At 42.2% G+C, this 14,886-nt stretch overlaps 1 protein-coding gene across 1 annotated transcript in view; it reads right to left on the bottom strand.

Annotated features, from left to right (window-relative positions):
- Positions 1-12,936, bottom strand: part of LOC135216335 (lysine-specific demethylase 7B-like) — a gene marked incomplete in the record, with an annotated part of 35,742 nt that extends 22,806 nt beyond the window's left edge. Inside the window, 1 exon segment of the mRNA XM_064251538.1 lies at positions 12,827-12,936. Coding sequence (XP_064107608.1) covers positions 12,827-12,924 — 98 coding nt within the window.
- Between the last annotated feature and the right edge of the window lie 1,950 nt (positions 12,937-14,886).

Below are 14,886 nucleotides of genomic sequence, written 5' to 3'. Positions count from 1 at the left end.
GAAGGAACCTTCACCCCCATGTCCTCCTTGGTTTCATACCAAATGCCTCCTTTCCCGGAGAGTCTAGAGGGAGGAAGGGCGAAAGTGGTCTTGCCCTGGTCCTTCCTTCGAGACATAAAGTCTTGGAGCTTCTTGAAAGCCCTCTTTGTTGAAAGCGACGTCTTCATCTCGACAAACTCAGGAGTCTTGAATGACTTAGAAGACGAAAGTTGAGAGGGAGGAGACCTAGGGGCTGCCGGCTGAAACTTATCCCCGAAGGACGAACGTAACAAGCCGCAAGAACCTTATAGTCTGAGACAGACGAAGCTACAGGAGGTTCCTCTTCGACTGAAACTCGCTGGACTACTATTGTTCCCCTTCTTCTCTAAGAGGAACTGGAGATCGTCCCATACCGGATAGGGAGGGCTGTAATGTCCAGCAGGCTTAGGTCTAAACAATGGACTTCCGTGATCCTTCCGTTTGCTTGGAAGTTTACAGCTTCAAGGCACGGACTCGTCCTTACGACGATCCTTAAAACTTGTTGAAGGACGAACGTCTTGTGAGCGTTGAGCGTCCTTTGAAACGACGGGGACTGTCTTACTATTAGACACGTCCCTACGAGAGGAAGCACGAGCTTCCTGACGATAGGCGCCAAAAGCGTCCTGCTTAGCAAGGAAAGCGTCCTGCTGAGCATCCTCAAAAGCGTCCTGCTTTTCAAAAGCGTCCTGCCTTGTCCGAAAAGCGTCCTGCTTTGAACGGAGAGCGTCCTGCCGAGCGTCCTCAAAAGCGACCTGCTTCGCGTAGCAAGCGTCCTGTCGAGAGCGCAAAGCGTCCTGCTGACCGTAAGATCTATCAGGAGAACGAGAACGGTGACGCTCCGGAGGAGGAGAGAGAGACGAACGAGACGAGAGAGAAGGAGACTGCTTCGTCCTCTTGACGGGCAGCCTGACGTCCTTTCTCCGCTTAGGCTCGACTGCTGCTGGGCGAGTCCTTTGAGCCATGAGAGACGAAATCTGGTCCTGAAGGGACAAAAGGATTTTCTTCGTAGGTGACGAAGTAGAAGGAGCAGGACTGACCCTGCGAGAAGGCGAGGGGCGAGGGGACGCATCCTTCCTTCTCGCAGGTACAGCTACCTGCTTCTCAGGGGAACACGCCTGTGCGCGCAACCCAGCGTCCTCGTCGGTTGAGACTCTACCTCTCTTCTGAGGAGGAAAAGCGTCATAAACGTCACTTGAAGAAAGCGGTGATACAGGACGTGAAGCGTCCTCAAAACGAAAAGTCCTTTTCAGCGGACGAGTGTCTCTCCGAGCGCTCCACCCCTTGCGCGGGGAGGACGCTTCGGAGGACGAAAAGCAATCCTTCAGGATGCGCGCCTGTGCGCGCTCCTTGACAGCCTGGGACTTAGCAACAAGGCCTGCCGAAGGGACGCCAGATCGGTGGGGAGCCCCCGTAACCCTCTTGCGGCTTTCGACATACCCTCTCCCTGAGTCCTGGGAGTCCGATAGAGGTCTCAGCCTAGAGGCATTATGGGGCCGATCTGACGCCCCCTCCACAACACTAGGGGCACGATCACAAACTTTCACAGGGCCAGTTTCTTAGGCCAACACTTTAGATTCAAGAGCGCGAATAGACTCGAGAATCAGAGAAAGGGCATTACCTTCTCCAGACACAGCAATAGGGCCCGAAGGCAACAACACAGGATTAGGTTGAACAAAATCTACCGGTGTTAGAGGAGGAGAAATATTACATTCCTTACCTTTTGTAGAACTGCTCTTGGAGGAAGACCTCCTGACTCTATCACGCTCCAATTTACGCCGATAGGTCTCATACATCTTCCATTTATCATCTGACAAATCCCTGCATTCATTGCACCGATCATCAACCAAACAAACATGCCCTCTGCATTCCATACAAACTGTGTGAGGATCAACTGAAGGTTTAAGAAGCCTCACCTTACATTCACTCCTCACACACACTCTGAAACTCCCTGTACTTGATCCTGACATCATGTACACAGAAAAGCCAATCCAAAATAAAAAAACAATCCACTATTACGCGTGCCAATCCAACAATCCAGAGTCGATACCAAAAGTCAATCCAGATAATTTTAAGCGAGATAATCCAAAAATCCTAGACGGAGGTACTGCAAACAGTTGTTTACAGCACCGGCGACAGAAAAAATATGAATAGAAAATGGGAATGGTTCCTGATATCCGCCTCCCAGCGGCGGGAATGGGTACTACCACCTGGCCGCCCACTACGTGTGCCGCGAGTTTTGAAATTCTGTCGGACGTCAGAAAATACAGCTATATATATATCTGACAGGTAAGTTTCATGAACAAAATATTCATTGTTGAAAAAGTAACTGGATTCCTGACTCAAATATCAACAGTTTTGCTGTGAACAGTACCTACTATGTTGTTCGCGCTCTTCTACTGTTTATCAGTGTTGCCAATTGGTATGTGTTTACCCTCCAAACTGGGTATAAGACTTACAAAAAACCGGGGAAATAAGTGAAATTAGCGTAACTATTTGTAGTATATATACATAGAGCAATTTTATCATTATTGCATTACTATGACAACTAGAATTCATGGAAACAGTTTGTAAATGCATCGGCGTATGTGTGAAGCTCCACTAAATTGGTAATGAGAAAATTTTGCCATTCCTAGCATGCAAGCATCAAAGGTTAAATTTATTTCAGGCATAAGTACAATTATTAAAAATTAAAAAAGCCAAAATAGTAATGTAGACTTGAATAAATGAAAAGAGCTATAAACAAATACAAAATTTTAGTCATAAACAATTCACTAATCTGTTGTCTGCTTGCCAGTGCTTTTGGCAGCCATATGTATTTACAGTGTCCATAAAGTCCCAATATCATTACAAGTATTTATTGCTCAGAAACCATATAACAGAGTAATGCAGTTTTTTGTAGAATGTTCTGCATTCAAGTTTACATTCAGAGCACTTCATTCTACAAAAAACTGCATTACTCTGTTATATGGTTTCTGAGCAATAAATACTTGTAATGATATTGGGACTATATGGACACTGTATGTACATAGTATGTACATTTAGAAGACTGACACCATCTCAATGTTTGCGGACTCACTTGTGTCAATAAACTTTCCATTCCATGTGCTAAATCCGCACACAACCACAACAATCGTCAACAATGATGACTGCTGTGAGGGATCCAAGGAAACTGATCCTTTTTCAGAAGAAAGAAGAAGCGTGCACGAGATAATTATTTAAATAAACTGTTAAACGGCAGTATAAGGTCATGAATTGCATAAATTTTTTACATATTCATGATAATTAATTTGAAAATATTCGTTGTTAAAAAAGTAAATAGATTCCTGACTCAAATATCAACAGTTTTGCTGTGAACAGTACCTACGGCATTGTTCGCGCTCTTTTATTGTTTATCAGTGTTGCCAATGGGTATGTGTTTACCCTCCAAACTGGGTACAAGACTTACACAAAATCTTGAGTAAGATCAATAAACGTTAAATATAGTATACGCTAACATTGTTCAAATGAGTGCTGGGAAGGCTGGGAAAGATACGAATGGCACCTCAGTCAGTGGACACCATATTGGATTTAAAAACTGCCTTGAAAATGTTATTGTTATAATACAATTAAGTTTGTTCATACTTACCTGGCAGATATATATATAGCTGTATTCTCCGAAGTCCGACAGAATTTCAAAATTCGCGGCACACGCAGTGGGCGGCCAGGTGGTAGTACCCATTCCCGCCGCTGGGAGGCGGATATCAGGAACTATTCCCATTTTCTATTCATATTTTATCAGTGCCACTGTCTCCTGAGGGGAGGTGGGTGGGCACTTTAATTATATATATCTGCCAGGTAAGTATGAACAAACTTAATTGTATTATAACAATAACATTTTGTTCATGAAACTTACCTGACAGATATATATATAGCTGAATCCCACCTTCGGATGGTGGGAAGAGACAGAATAGGATTTTTGGGAAACTAAATCAAGTCGATGATATACATCTTGGTTCCTCACTTGTTAGCATAGCCGACTTCGTGATTACTGTCACCAAAGTCTGCTTCTGCGTTACTAGAGTTGCCAGGGAGGTAGAGACCTGTAATGCTGGTGCGCTCTAGATGCTCTGTCAACGGGGGCGTGACCACAATGTGACTAGACCATATGACCATACTTCTGAGGGCAACGAAGCTAAAAACCACCACCTGACCTAACCTATCAAAGTTAGTTCCATAACTTCTAGGCTAAAGAAAAGGAACGCGCCTCAAGCGACCAACCCTTCAAAGTTAAAAGCACACCTATCCCTTTTCTATAGGATAGGATTCGTGTTGCTTGCTGCCCCTAATAATATATCTACGGATATGTATGGTCCTGCGACTTACAGATCTCAAATGTCGTCTTCACATCCCGTCGGGAGTGTGAAGCGAACACAGAGTTGCTTCGCTAAAGCGTGGCGCTCAGGATGTTGTACTGAGTGTCATGCTCTGTTGAAATGCTTCCGAGGCCGCGCCCTCACCTCTTGAGCATTCATATTAAGAAAAAATCTCAAATCTTTATGCAAACATAACGAATGAGACTTCTTAAAAGAACTCCTTGACTATAATGCCAGGGTGTTCTTGGACATGAACTAGTCTGGTCTTTTACGGAACACCGCAGATTGTCCGTTGACCTCGACTTTCTATAGTTTTATCAAGATAAAACTTGAGAGACCCGACAGGGCACAGGATTCTCTAATGCCCTTGCCCAATAATTTGTGCCATACCCTTGGTCTCCAAGCCTTCGGGTCAAGGGTTAGACAGGTTTTCGTTCTTATCAAGAACGGAAGGCTTAGAGGACAGACTGCATTATGTCCTTTAAAGCTAAAACCTCTGATGAGGCTAAAAGCTCACTAACCCTCTTTGCCGTGGCTAGAGCGGTTAGAATGTTAGCCTTTCTGGTCACGTGTATTAAGTTCGCAGAAAGGATAGGTTCGAAATGCTTTTGGCATCAGAAACTCAGACTACGTCTAAGTTCCATGCCGGAACCTGCGATCCAGAGAATTTCAAGATCTCCCCAGACCTCAAAGATCGTGAAGCTTTGTTGTTTGACAGAACCGAATCTCTGAGCCTAGAGGCCGTCAACAACATATTTACATATTCTACAATAGTTAGGACTTCTATCTTATCTCATACTTCATACGGAAAGATAGAAGAAAGAACCATAAAGAAATTCACAGAGGTCGAGTTGGAGGAACAGTCATTTCCCTTCACTATCTCCAGAAACGGCCCGCACCGATTGAACACTGAAAATAGGCAGCACTGCTTTGCCTTGGCCAAGAGACTGCCATAATCTTGAAGATCTTATCGCTTCTCGATAGTCTGAACGCCTTCAGACTCCGAGAGGAGAGATATTAGATACTTCACTAAGTGACGATGTTAGATTACACCGATTCTCTCGGGAAGGGTCTTTGGACAATTCTCTGAATTACCTGACCTCTGTGAATCCAACCTCTTAGAGGCCAACATGTGGCGACTAAAGCTAATCCTCTAGGATCATGAATAAGGGAACAACTTAAGAGGAAGCTCCTTCGTCTTCAATATTACGAAAAACTTAACGAAAGGACGCCCTCAGTCTCTCCTCACTTTCGACATACTTCTAAGTGAGGATTACTCAGACGTCAGTAGTTGTTGCCTTCGATCGAGAAGACCCGCACGGACGTGCACTAGTTTAACGAACCTCTTGAGGATCGTTACGTTCCGTGCCCAAGCCATAACTAATTCTCTCTTCTTGAGCTAGTGAGAGAGCTGAGAAATTATCCGAGATGATTTGGGCCACTCGATCCAAACTCATCCTTCGAGGAACTGGAGAGCCGACCAATTTGGCTTCCAATTCTTTCAGACAATGTGCCAGAACATCTGTTCCTTCTGTTCGGATGTCTGGCACCCTCTCGCTATCACCCGAGGTGATCCTCAAGGCGTTGAGAGAAAATTAGAATTATTACAAGATCTTTGATGTTATTCCAATTTCTTCGTGAGTTGAAAAATTGTAGAGGTCTGAATTGCTGTTTATTCAGGGAAAACAAGCTTCTCCAGCGAGGAAATGGTCCCCAGCAAACTCATCCATTCCCTCACTCAGCCTGCTTCCTTCCCTAAATAAGGCTGCGCTTTGCATAAGCAGGAGAGCATTATTATAGTGCTATGCCGCGGTAGATTCGTAAACAGAATTCTGTTACCGTGCGGTAAACCCGCACCGAACAAGTATAAGAGATATCTTGTTGAAATTTCTAAGTAAACGGAAGGCATGTTCATTCATGATTACTAGAAATTTCCTCAACCCGAGGCTAAAATCCATGATTGTAGGGCAGAGAGACGCAACCAACCGCGCATGACACCGAGCTAGCCGGTACTGCGTAGATCACAGTAACAGCAGCCTTGTTCATCGTCTCGCACTATCTGCCTGAGTTGCCAGCTACTCCTTTTACGAAGGGATAGGTATGAAATTATCGAGCAAAAGGAAACTCTCAAGCAGGCATATTTAAACGAAACAAAATTCGCTAAATACAGAATCTGACTTGGTGTTGTCGTAACAATACCTGAATAGTTATTCTTACTCCGAAAACTCTTGGAAGGTTGAAGGGAGTGTCAAATAAATACATTAGAACAACAGTTCTTTCGGCTTCTATCCGCAGAGGTAAATACGATATGGCGTATATGACTTGACCCATGCGTTAGCAAAATGACGCAAAGATAAACTACGTAAGTATTGTAGTAATTTGAACATCGAATTCTCTACTACATCTTTCCTCGACGAGGAAGAGAGAAAGAAAGGAAAAAGACTGTCCACGTTCTAATGAATGAGACTTTTTAAAAGAACTCCTTGACTCTTTTCCAAGACTCTTTGCCAAGAAAAGGGAGTAATATTCGAATAGAGATCATCAAGAGAGAACCGAGGATCGAAAAGGACCGTTCAATGTTCTTATGATATTGGACATAAGACTTCCTGGATCTAGTCTACAAGTCATTTTCCTACTCCCGGGATGAGCCTCTGAAAATGAATGAGAGCTCTTCCGAAATTTGTTAATGAGTTTATCCGCTTAAACGATAAAAACGTTAAAATCTATGTCAATGAGAACTACCCCATTTATGAGGGGTCCCCCACTTAAATGACAAAACGTTTAGTATCTTGACAATGGGGAAACGTCCTTACTTGACAAAACTATTAGCACTTTGCTAATAGGGGAAAACCCTTTAAACATGACCGAAAGTCACCCAGGAATCCGAGTATATAATCTTCCCAATTCTCAGAGAAATCGATAAAGAGGAAAGAGGGATCGAAGAAAAAATTTTGGGTATGTCTCTCCGCTAACTCCGAATGCCTTTTTAAAAATTTCTGTAAAGGAATGTCCTGTGGAGAGTCCTGAAAAAACCTCCTCTTGACGAGTGTTTATAAAGCGTCAAGCGTCCTAAGAAACGTCCTGAACAGCAAATAAAACGCCTTCTACAAGTCTTTTCTCTCGCAAAGCGTCCTGCCGAGCTTCCACCGAAGCGTCCTGGCGAATGTGCACAAAAGCGTCCTCATAGGCGTCCTGCCAAGCGTCCTCAAAAGCGTCCTGGAAAGCGTCCTCAAAAAACGTCCTGCGTAGCTAAGAGCGTGTCTGAGCAGAGAACACCAAGTCTTCTGAACGACGTTTCAGAGAGGAACTCGTTGAGCGCCCTGATGCATGCAAGTCCCGCCAAGAGGCGTCCTGGCGAGCGACCTTGCCAACATCTCAATGTTATGACGAACCGCGTTTTGCGTATGACGTTGAATATTTTCAAGGGACGTCCTCATGCGAGTCTCCATGGAGAGCCGCACGCTGCTCCTGAAGTGTGTGAACACTAAAGGAAGACGTATGGCTTTTCGTCTTCAAGACGGGCCTTAAAGACCTTCATACCTTTTTACAGAGACAGTGGCCGCCTGTGCGACAACTTGCGTCTTAGTAATGCAAAAGAACATCTACAGAAACGCACTCAGCAAAGGAACGCCGAGCGTCCGAAAGACACCCTCGCAAGGTGCTTGCCGAGCGTCCTGGAGAATGTCTCTACTTATAGGACGTCGAGCACCTCCAAAAGCTAGCTCACGTCTAAATTGCCCTTCTTATGCCGAACCAGAGACATAAGTTGTTTGACTGTGCAAAGCAGCTTGCCGGACTTCAAACTTATCAGCTTGCTTTTTCGAAGTAAAGCGAACGTTACATAACGTATACGGAGCGCCATGAGGAGAGGAGACGAAAACTGAGTTGCTCCTCCAAAAGGTGGAATCAAGAATGTCCTTGATTACCAAATTCTTTTGGAATGCTAGCGAGGTTGAAACAGCTCTAACTTCATGAGCGTTCACTCGCAGGAGGCTCAAATCACTCTTCTTGGCAAGATGAATGAGCCTCCTTAATAATGTATAAATGAGCGTTCACTCGCAGGAGGCTCAAATCACTCTTCTGGCAAGATGAATGAGCCTCCTTAATAATGTATACATGATGTATAAATGAGCGTTCACTCGCAGGAGGCTCAAATCACTCTTCTGGCAAGATGAATGAGCCTCCTTAATATGTCCCTTAGGAAAAGAGCCAGTGCATTCTTCGAAAAGGGTAAATGTAGTCTCTTTACTCTTCATCCTCTCGTGACGAGAGAGAGGAACATGAAGCGGTCCTTCTTTCTTTCTCTAAAAGCTTCTTTAGGGGGCGCGAGTCCTTCCGAGAGCCCCAACCCCTGTGTGGGGGGGAGGATGCCTCGGAGGACGAGAAACAATCCTTCAAGATTCGTGCACGTGCTCGATCTTCGGCAGCCTGGGAAGCGACAACAGGACCTGCCGAAAGGAAGCCAGATCAGCATGAAAAACCCGTAACCCTCCTTCGGCTTTTGACATGCCCTCTCCCTGGTTTTCTGGGAGTCCGACAGAGGTCTAGGCCTAGAGGCGTTATGGGGCCGATCTGACGTTCCCTCCTAACGAGAGAGAGGACGTGAAGCGTCCTCTTCTCTAAAGCTTCTTAGAGGGCGCGAGTCCTTCCGAGAGCTCCAACCCTTGCGCGGGGAGGACGCCTCGGAGGACGAGAAGCAATCCTTCAAGATTCGTGCACGTGCACGATCTTTAGCAGCCTGGGAAGCGTCAACAGGTTCTGCCGAAGGGACGCCAGATCGGTGGGGAGCCCCCGTAACCCTCTTGCGGCTTTCGACATGCCCTCTCCCTGAGTCCTGGGAGTCCGACAGAGGTCCAGGCCTAGAGGCATTATGGGGCCGATCTGACGCCCCCTCCACAACACAAGGGGCACTACACTTCACAACACTGATTGGAGAGCGAGCACTTTAGTCTAAGATTACTTGATGTAATCCTCTAGCAGACACTTCTTCTAGGCCCGTAAGCCATACCACAGGGTTAGGCAAAATAAAATCTACAGGAGGTTAGAAGGTTCATTATTTCTAACTTCTGTTTACTGTGGAGGAAAACTCCTGATTCTAACACGCTCTAAAATGCGTACACATTACACTAATTACATTGAACTTATGCAAAGAAAACATGTAAACGCCATATAGTATACTAAGCGAGTGTCTACCGAAAGTTCCGGTAGCTTCACCTTACCCCAAGCAGACAACAAAGTCTGAAACTAGGCTAACTAGCTTCAGACATCAAATGCAATGAAAAATTTACGATAGCGTATGCCTAGCCACAAATCCAAGTCAATAATCGAAAGAATAATTAGGATACTTAAGCGGCTAATGAAGTTTCAAAATCCTAGGCGGAGGTCTGTAAACAGTTGTTTACTGACCGGCGACAGAAAAAAATATGAATAGAAAATGGGAATAGTTCCTGATATCCGCCTCCCAGCGGCGGGAATGGGTACTACCACCTGGCCGCCCACTGCGTGTGCCGCGAATTTTGAAATTCTGTCGGACTTCGGAGAATACAGCTATATATATATCTGTCAGGTAAGTTTCACGAACAAAACATATTTTACGAAGACCTCACATGCCTATTTTAGTTTGTATGGCGCTATCATATATCACATTATGTTGACAAAACTTCAATCTTTTGAATGGTATGCTTAAAGATGTAATTGTACTCTTGTTTCTCCAATTAAATATCGAGTGAATAAGGCTGATCCACGCGACGACGATGGATCCACTGCGGTGTTTCCCCTATATCACATTATGTTGATGAAACTTCAATCTTTTGAATGGTATGCTTAAAGATGTAATTGTATTCTTGTTTCTCCAATTAAATATCGAGTGAATAAGGCTCATCCACCTGAGTACAATCGATCCAAGGCGGTTGTTTCCCCTATTGTTCAAATGAGCACTGGAAGGCTGGGAAGGACGTGGCCACAATAGTAAAACCGAATTGTGCTCACAACCATACCACGCCATATTGGATTTAAAAACTGCCTTGAACACATATTTTACAAAGACTTTACATGCTTATTATACTTTGAATGGCAGTTTCATATTGTTGACTAAACTTCAATCTTTTGAATGGTATGCTTAAATATTCAATTGCATTGTTGTTTCACCAATTAGGGGGAAACACCGTAGTGGAGCCATCGTCATCATGTGGCTCAGCCTTATTCACTCGATACTTAATTGGTGAAACAAGAATACAATTACATCTTTAAGCATACCATTCAAAAGACTGAAGTTTCCTCAACATAATGTGATATATGAAAGTGCCATACTAACTAAAATACGCATGTGTGCTCTTCGTAAAATATGTTTTCAAGGCAGTTTTTAAATCCAATATGGCGGCAACCGCGTGAGCTGTCTATTGTAACCACAGCCAAGCCACCATCTTTCCCAGCCTTCCCAGCACTCATTTGAACAATGTTAGCATATATATGTAACATTTATTGATCTTACTCAAGATTGCAGTTGTCAGTACAATAAAACAACATTTTGCTGCCTATATTAGTGAAAGTATGAAACTTCTTAATCCTGGGATCATGGTTTGAACTGAAATTCATTTTTACCTTGTAATCGGTGGTTTTATCCTCACTGCCATCACAACTGAAACTCCACAGTGCTTATTTGAGTAATTATACACATTTTGGTCTTAATTCACTCCAAATTGCACTTGAACTACGTTGCGGTTCCTGGTTCTTAAGCGCTCACTCCACAAACACAGTTACACGAGTACACGGTTTATGAGGTGCAAAGCTTTATTCCCTTAATTGTTTACTTTACTCATTATTTATTTTAACTTTACTTTGTTACTTCAAAATGTTTATTTAATTCATGTCTATTATCCCTTTTTTGTGACAAAATTAACCCCGAAAAATTACAGATATTTCTAAAGTACCATACAAGCAGACGACCGCAAAATGACTCATCGTTGCCAATCTAGTGGAGCTTCACATATACGCCGATGCATTTACAAACTGTTTCCATGAATTCTAGTTGTCATAGTAATGCAATAATGATAAAATTGCTCTAATATGTATATATACTACAAACAGATATGCTAATTTAACTTACTATTTCCCTGGTTTTGTGCAAGTCTTATACCCAGTTTGGAGGGTAAACACATACCAATTGGCAACACTGATACACAATTCAAGAGCGCGAAGAACGACGTAGGTACCATTCACAAGCAAAACTGTTGATATTTGAGTCAGGAATCTTGTTACTTTTTCAACAACAAATATTTTCATATTAATAATCATGAACATGTAAAAATATTTATGCAATTCATGATCTTATACTGCCGTTTAACTACTTATTCAAATAATTATCTAGTGCACGCTTCTTCTTCTTCTATCAAACATCATAGTTTCCTTAACACAGTACTGGTTGGAAGTCGTCGTTTACGATTGTTGTGATGAAAGTGTCCCAGCGTCTATGGGTACAAGCGGTGTGCGGATTTAGGTATATACTTTGAAAGGAAAGTAGAGGTCTTGAGCTCCTGCTCTTACCACCAACAACTCATGACTGATGACCATCTCTGGTGTCAGGACGTGTTAAAGCACTTTTTCAGAGGGTGGCTTCAAACGCGGTAGAAAGTGGCTTGTCTAGTCCAGTTGGTTGTTTCTCTAAATTATCGGGTGAAAAAGTGGTCTTTCATCGGATCAATGGTTGCACAGCAGTGCTTTAACCTGTAAAATTTCGAAAGCGTCATGAAGGTAAGTTAGCACTGAGCATGACTTTCATCAACTTCTCTTTCATTGGAAATTATGGCCTTAATTTCTAACTTGGGAGAAAACACTTACTTCGAGAGGAAAGTAGAGGTCTCGAGGTGTTGCTTCCATGGCGGATGGCTCGTGACTGATGTCTAAATCAGGTTACTGGAAGAGCTAAAAGTTATTGTTTGGCAAAGTGATCGCGCTACCGTACAGGTGGTCGTCTGGACGCACAGCGGTGCTTTACCCTCTGTAGCCTAAAGAAGATGTCTTTAGGATTATCAGTCAATACTGGGCTAGTTATTTATGTTTTTGGCTGTCAATGGAATTGTTAACGTCAATAGTTCTCGCAATGAGTCAAGTGAATTATTTGAATTTTGACGTCAAGTCGAACCGAAGTCAGATATCAAAGCCAACCAAACTCGACCGTAAGGCGACGGCATAGGGTACGGGAGCCTACTGGACAACAGGTGCTACCTCGAAACCTGAAATTTTTGGGGGATAATTGTCACTTATGTTTTCTTAGGGGTATGTTCTGTTATCAATCGCCATTTCGTAGCGGCGATATGAACTGGAGGCCTTCGCCCCTCAGCAATAAGTTTCAGTTGGGTCAAAACCCAGGGGAGACGACCACAGTGCAACGCCCATATTTCTCCCAAAACACGTCGATTTTCATACGATCTAGGATCACAAACTCGGGATATCCTTACCTTCCGTGAAACCAGTCTTTACATATATCACATTGTATCATAAACCGGGACAAATCCCTCGATTGTCCACATAAACAATAAATAACGTCCAACGCCATTTTGGCTCAAAACAACACGCATCTGTGAGATATGTTAATATTCCGGGAAAAAAGTGTAAATAGGATGACATTACTTTATCTTATTTAGAATATAATTTAGCTATGTTATAACATTTATTATATTTTCATTGGTGTTCATCGGCATTAATTTTAAGAAATTGCCATGGCAGGCCGATTTATGTATAACTATGGAATATTTTTCAGATACTGCTACCATGTATTGGATGCGTTTATTTTGTTCATAAATTCGGCTATTGATGTGAATAATTTTATCGTCTTAATAAGAAATAACTTATTGCTCCATGCAGTAAAAACATGTTTTATTTTTTTCAGAAACTGGTAAAATAAGATTAACGTCTACGTTTGCATTTCAACACGTCTATTTACCTGAGAACTGACAAACACCAATTCTTGTTCCTACGTGCCAATCTTAACGTTGTCACGTCGTCTGCAAATTTATGAACCTAAATTTGTTTGTTACTAGTTTATAAATATGATAGTAACAGGAGAATGAAGTTTCGGTCCATCATTAAGATTTTTGTTCCATTCATAGAAAATCTGCAAAGGAATTTCTTGGATTTCAACAGCGGTCACACAAAAACGGTTGATGCAGGCGATTTGGAACTTTTAGGATATCAGGAGTTGTTAATTGCTTAAATAAATGACCAAGATCATTTATGTCTGGATTTTATTACAGATCAGCTTCAGTTTTTACCGTAGTATCGCTGTTAACCACCACTTTTCCCATGCTGCAACTGTAGCTAATCAGTGTAAACGATAGTTACACAAGGTTTCCTTACTGTAATAATTCCAGCTGGTTTTAGACCACTAAAAATTCAGTACTAAGATTACGAAGGGTAACGAATTTAATGTCTATGATAAGTTTTAAAGAAGGATGTCGAATTCTTTTGAATTTCCTAGGATTCTACATTGCAACTGATAAGATCTACCATTCTACTCGAGTCTATATAAACTCACATGCTATACATTTTTTTTTTCCAAATCCGTGTATTTCTCATTCCTAATACGTAAATGCTTCCACTAACATGACTGCGAATATTGCACTTCTAGATGTGGTCAGTAAGTTAGATATGTTCACTCCGTAACCGATTTCATAATTTTTCGAGATATCAGTAAATGGAAATCTGTACCCTTATCAAAACCTGGGAATCAGTGGTGGGCTTACGTAGCATGAAGTTCAATAAACACAGGTTCAAAATAATACCTTTTTTTCTGAAAATAAAAAAAAATCAACCAGTAAGCATTATACTGTCGCGTCTATAGACGTATTTACACCTGAGGGTTCAGAGCTCGATCGCCGCGAAGTACAATAGTAATGTTTGTAGATACTGTAACATTTCGGGTCGCTCATTCTCTACTATTTTGTTGAATTTATTAGTTTTAGTCTCGGTTTGTCGCTAACAAATGTTCTTTTAAGTAAAACTACCCAGTACTACAACGGTCTTATTTCCGTCAGTCTACGATCGGAATATTCCCGCCTTTTGTCTATGCTTTTAATCATGTTTATATCTGTCTGTTATTTTTATTTGTGACCTTTATCGCATTTTCATGTTAAAATTTGGATAATTCTTTGCCAAGAAGTAGGCTGACTAATCTTATTGTACCACAGTACTATATTTTGTAGGATATAGTAGCTGTTACCGTCATATGCGTAAATATGTTAGTCTAGCATAAGGCTATTTTTCTATGACACTATTTGACACGTTTTCTATCATACTGAATGTAAGACGGAGTCTATAGGTTTCAGTATTGAAACAATAAGTAAATACGACGAAGGAAAAACCTTTAAATTCTGTAAACTTATGTAAAGAAGATTATTTCACCTCTCATATAGCTTATCAAGTACTAAATCCTATAATTTTCTCAATATTCCAGTATCAGTTACTGTGGCTTTCTGGCTTACTTCACACAGAATAGTAGCTACCTTGCACAAAAAAGTCT

The sequence above is a fragment of the Macrobrachium nipponense genome, chromosome 6, assembly GCF_015104395.2.
Source record: "Macrobrachium nipponense isolate FS-2020 chromosome 6, ASM1510439v2, whole genome shotgun sequence".
Taxonomy (NCBI): domain Eukaryota; kingdom Metazoa; phylum Arthropoda; class Malacostraca; order Decapoda; family Palaemonidae; genus Macrobrachium; species Macrobrachium nipponense.
The sequence above is the reverse complement of the archived record's forward strand: the minus strand, read 5'-3'. Positions and strand labels throughout refer to the sequence as shown.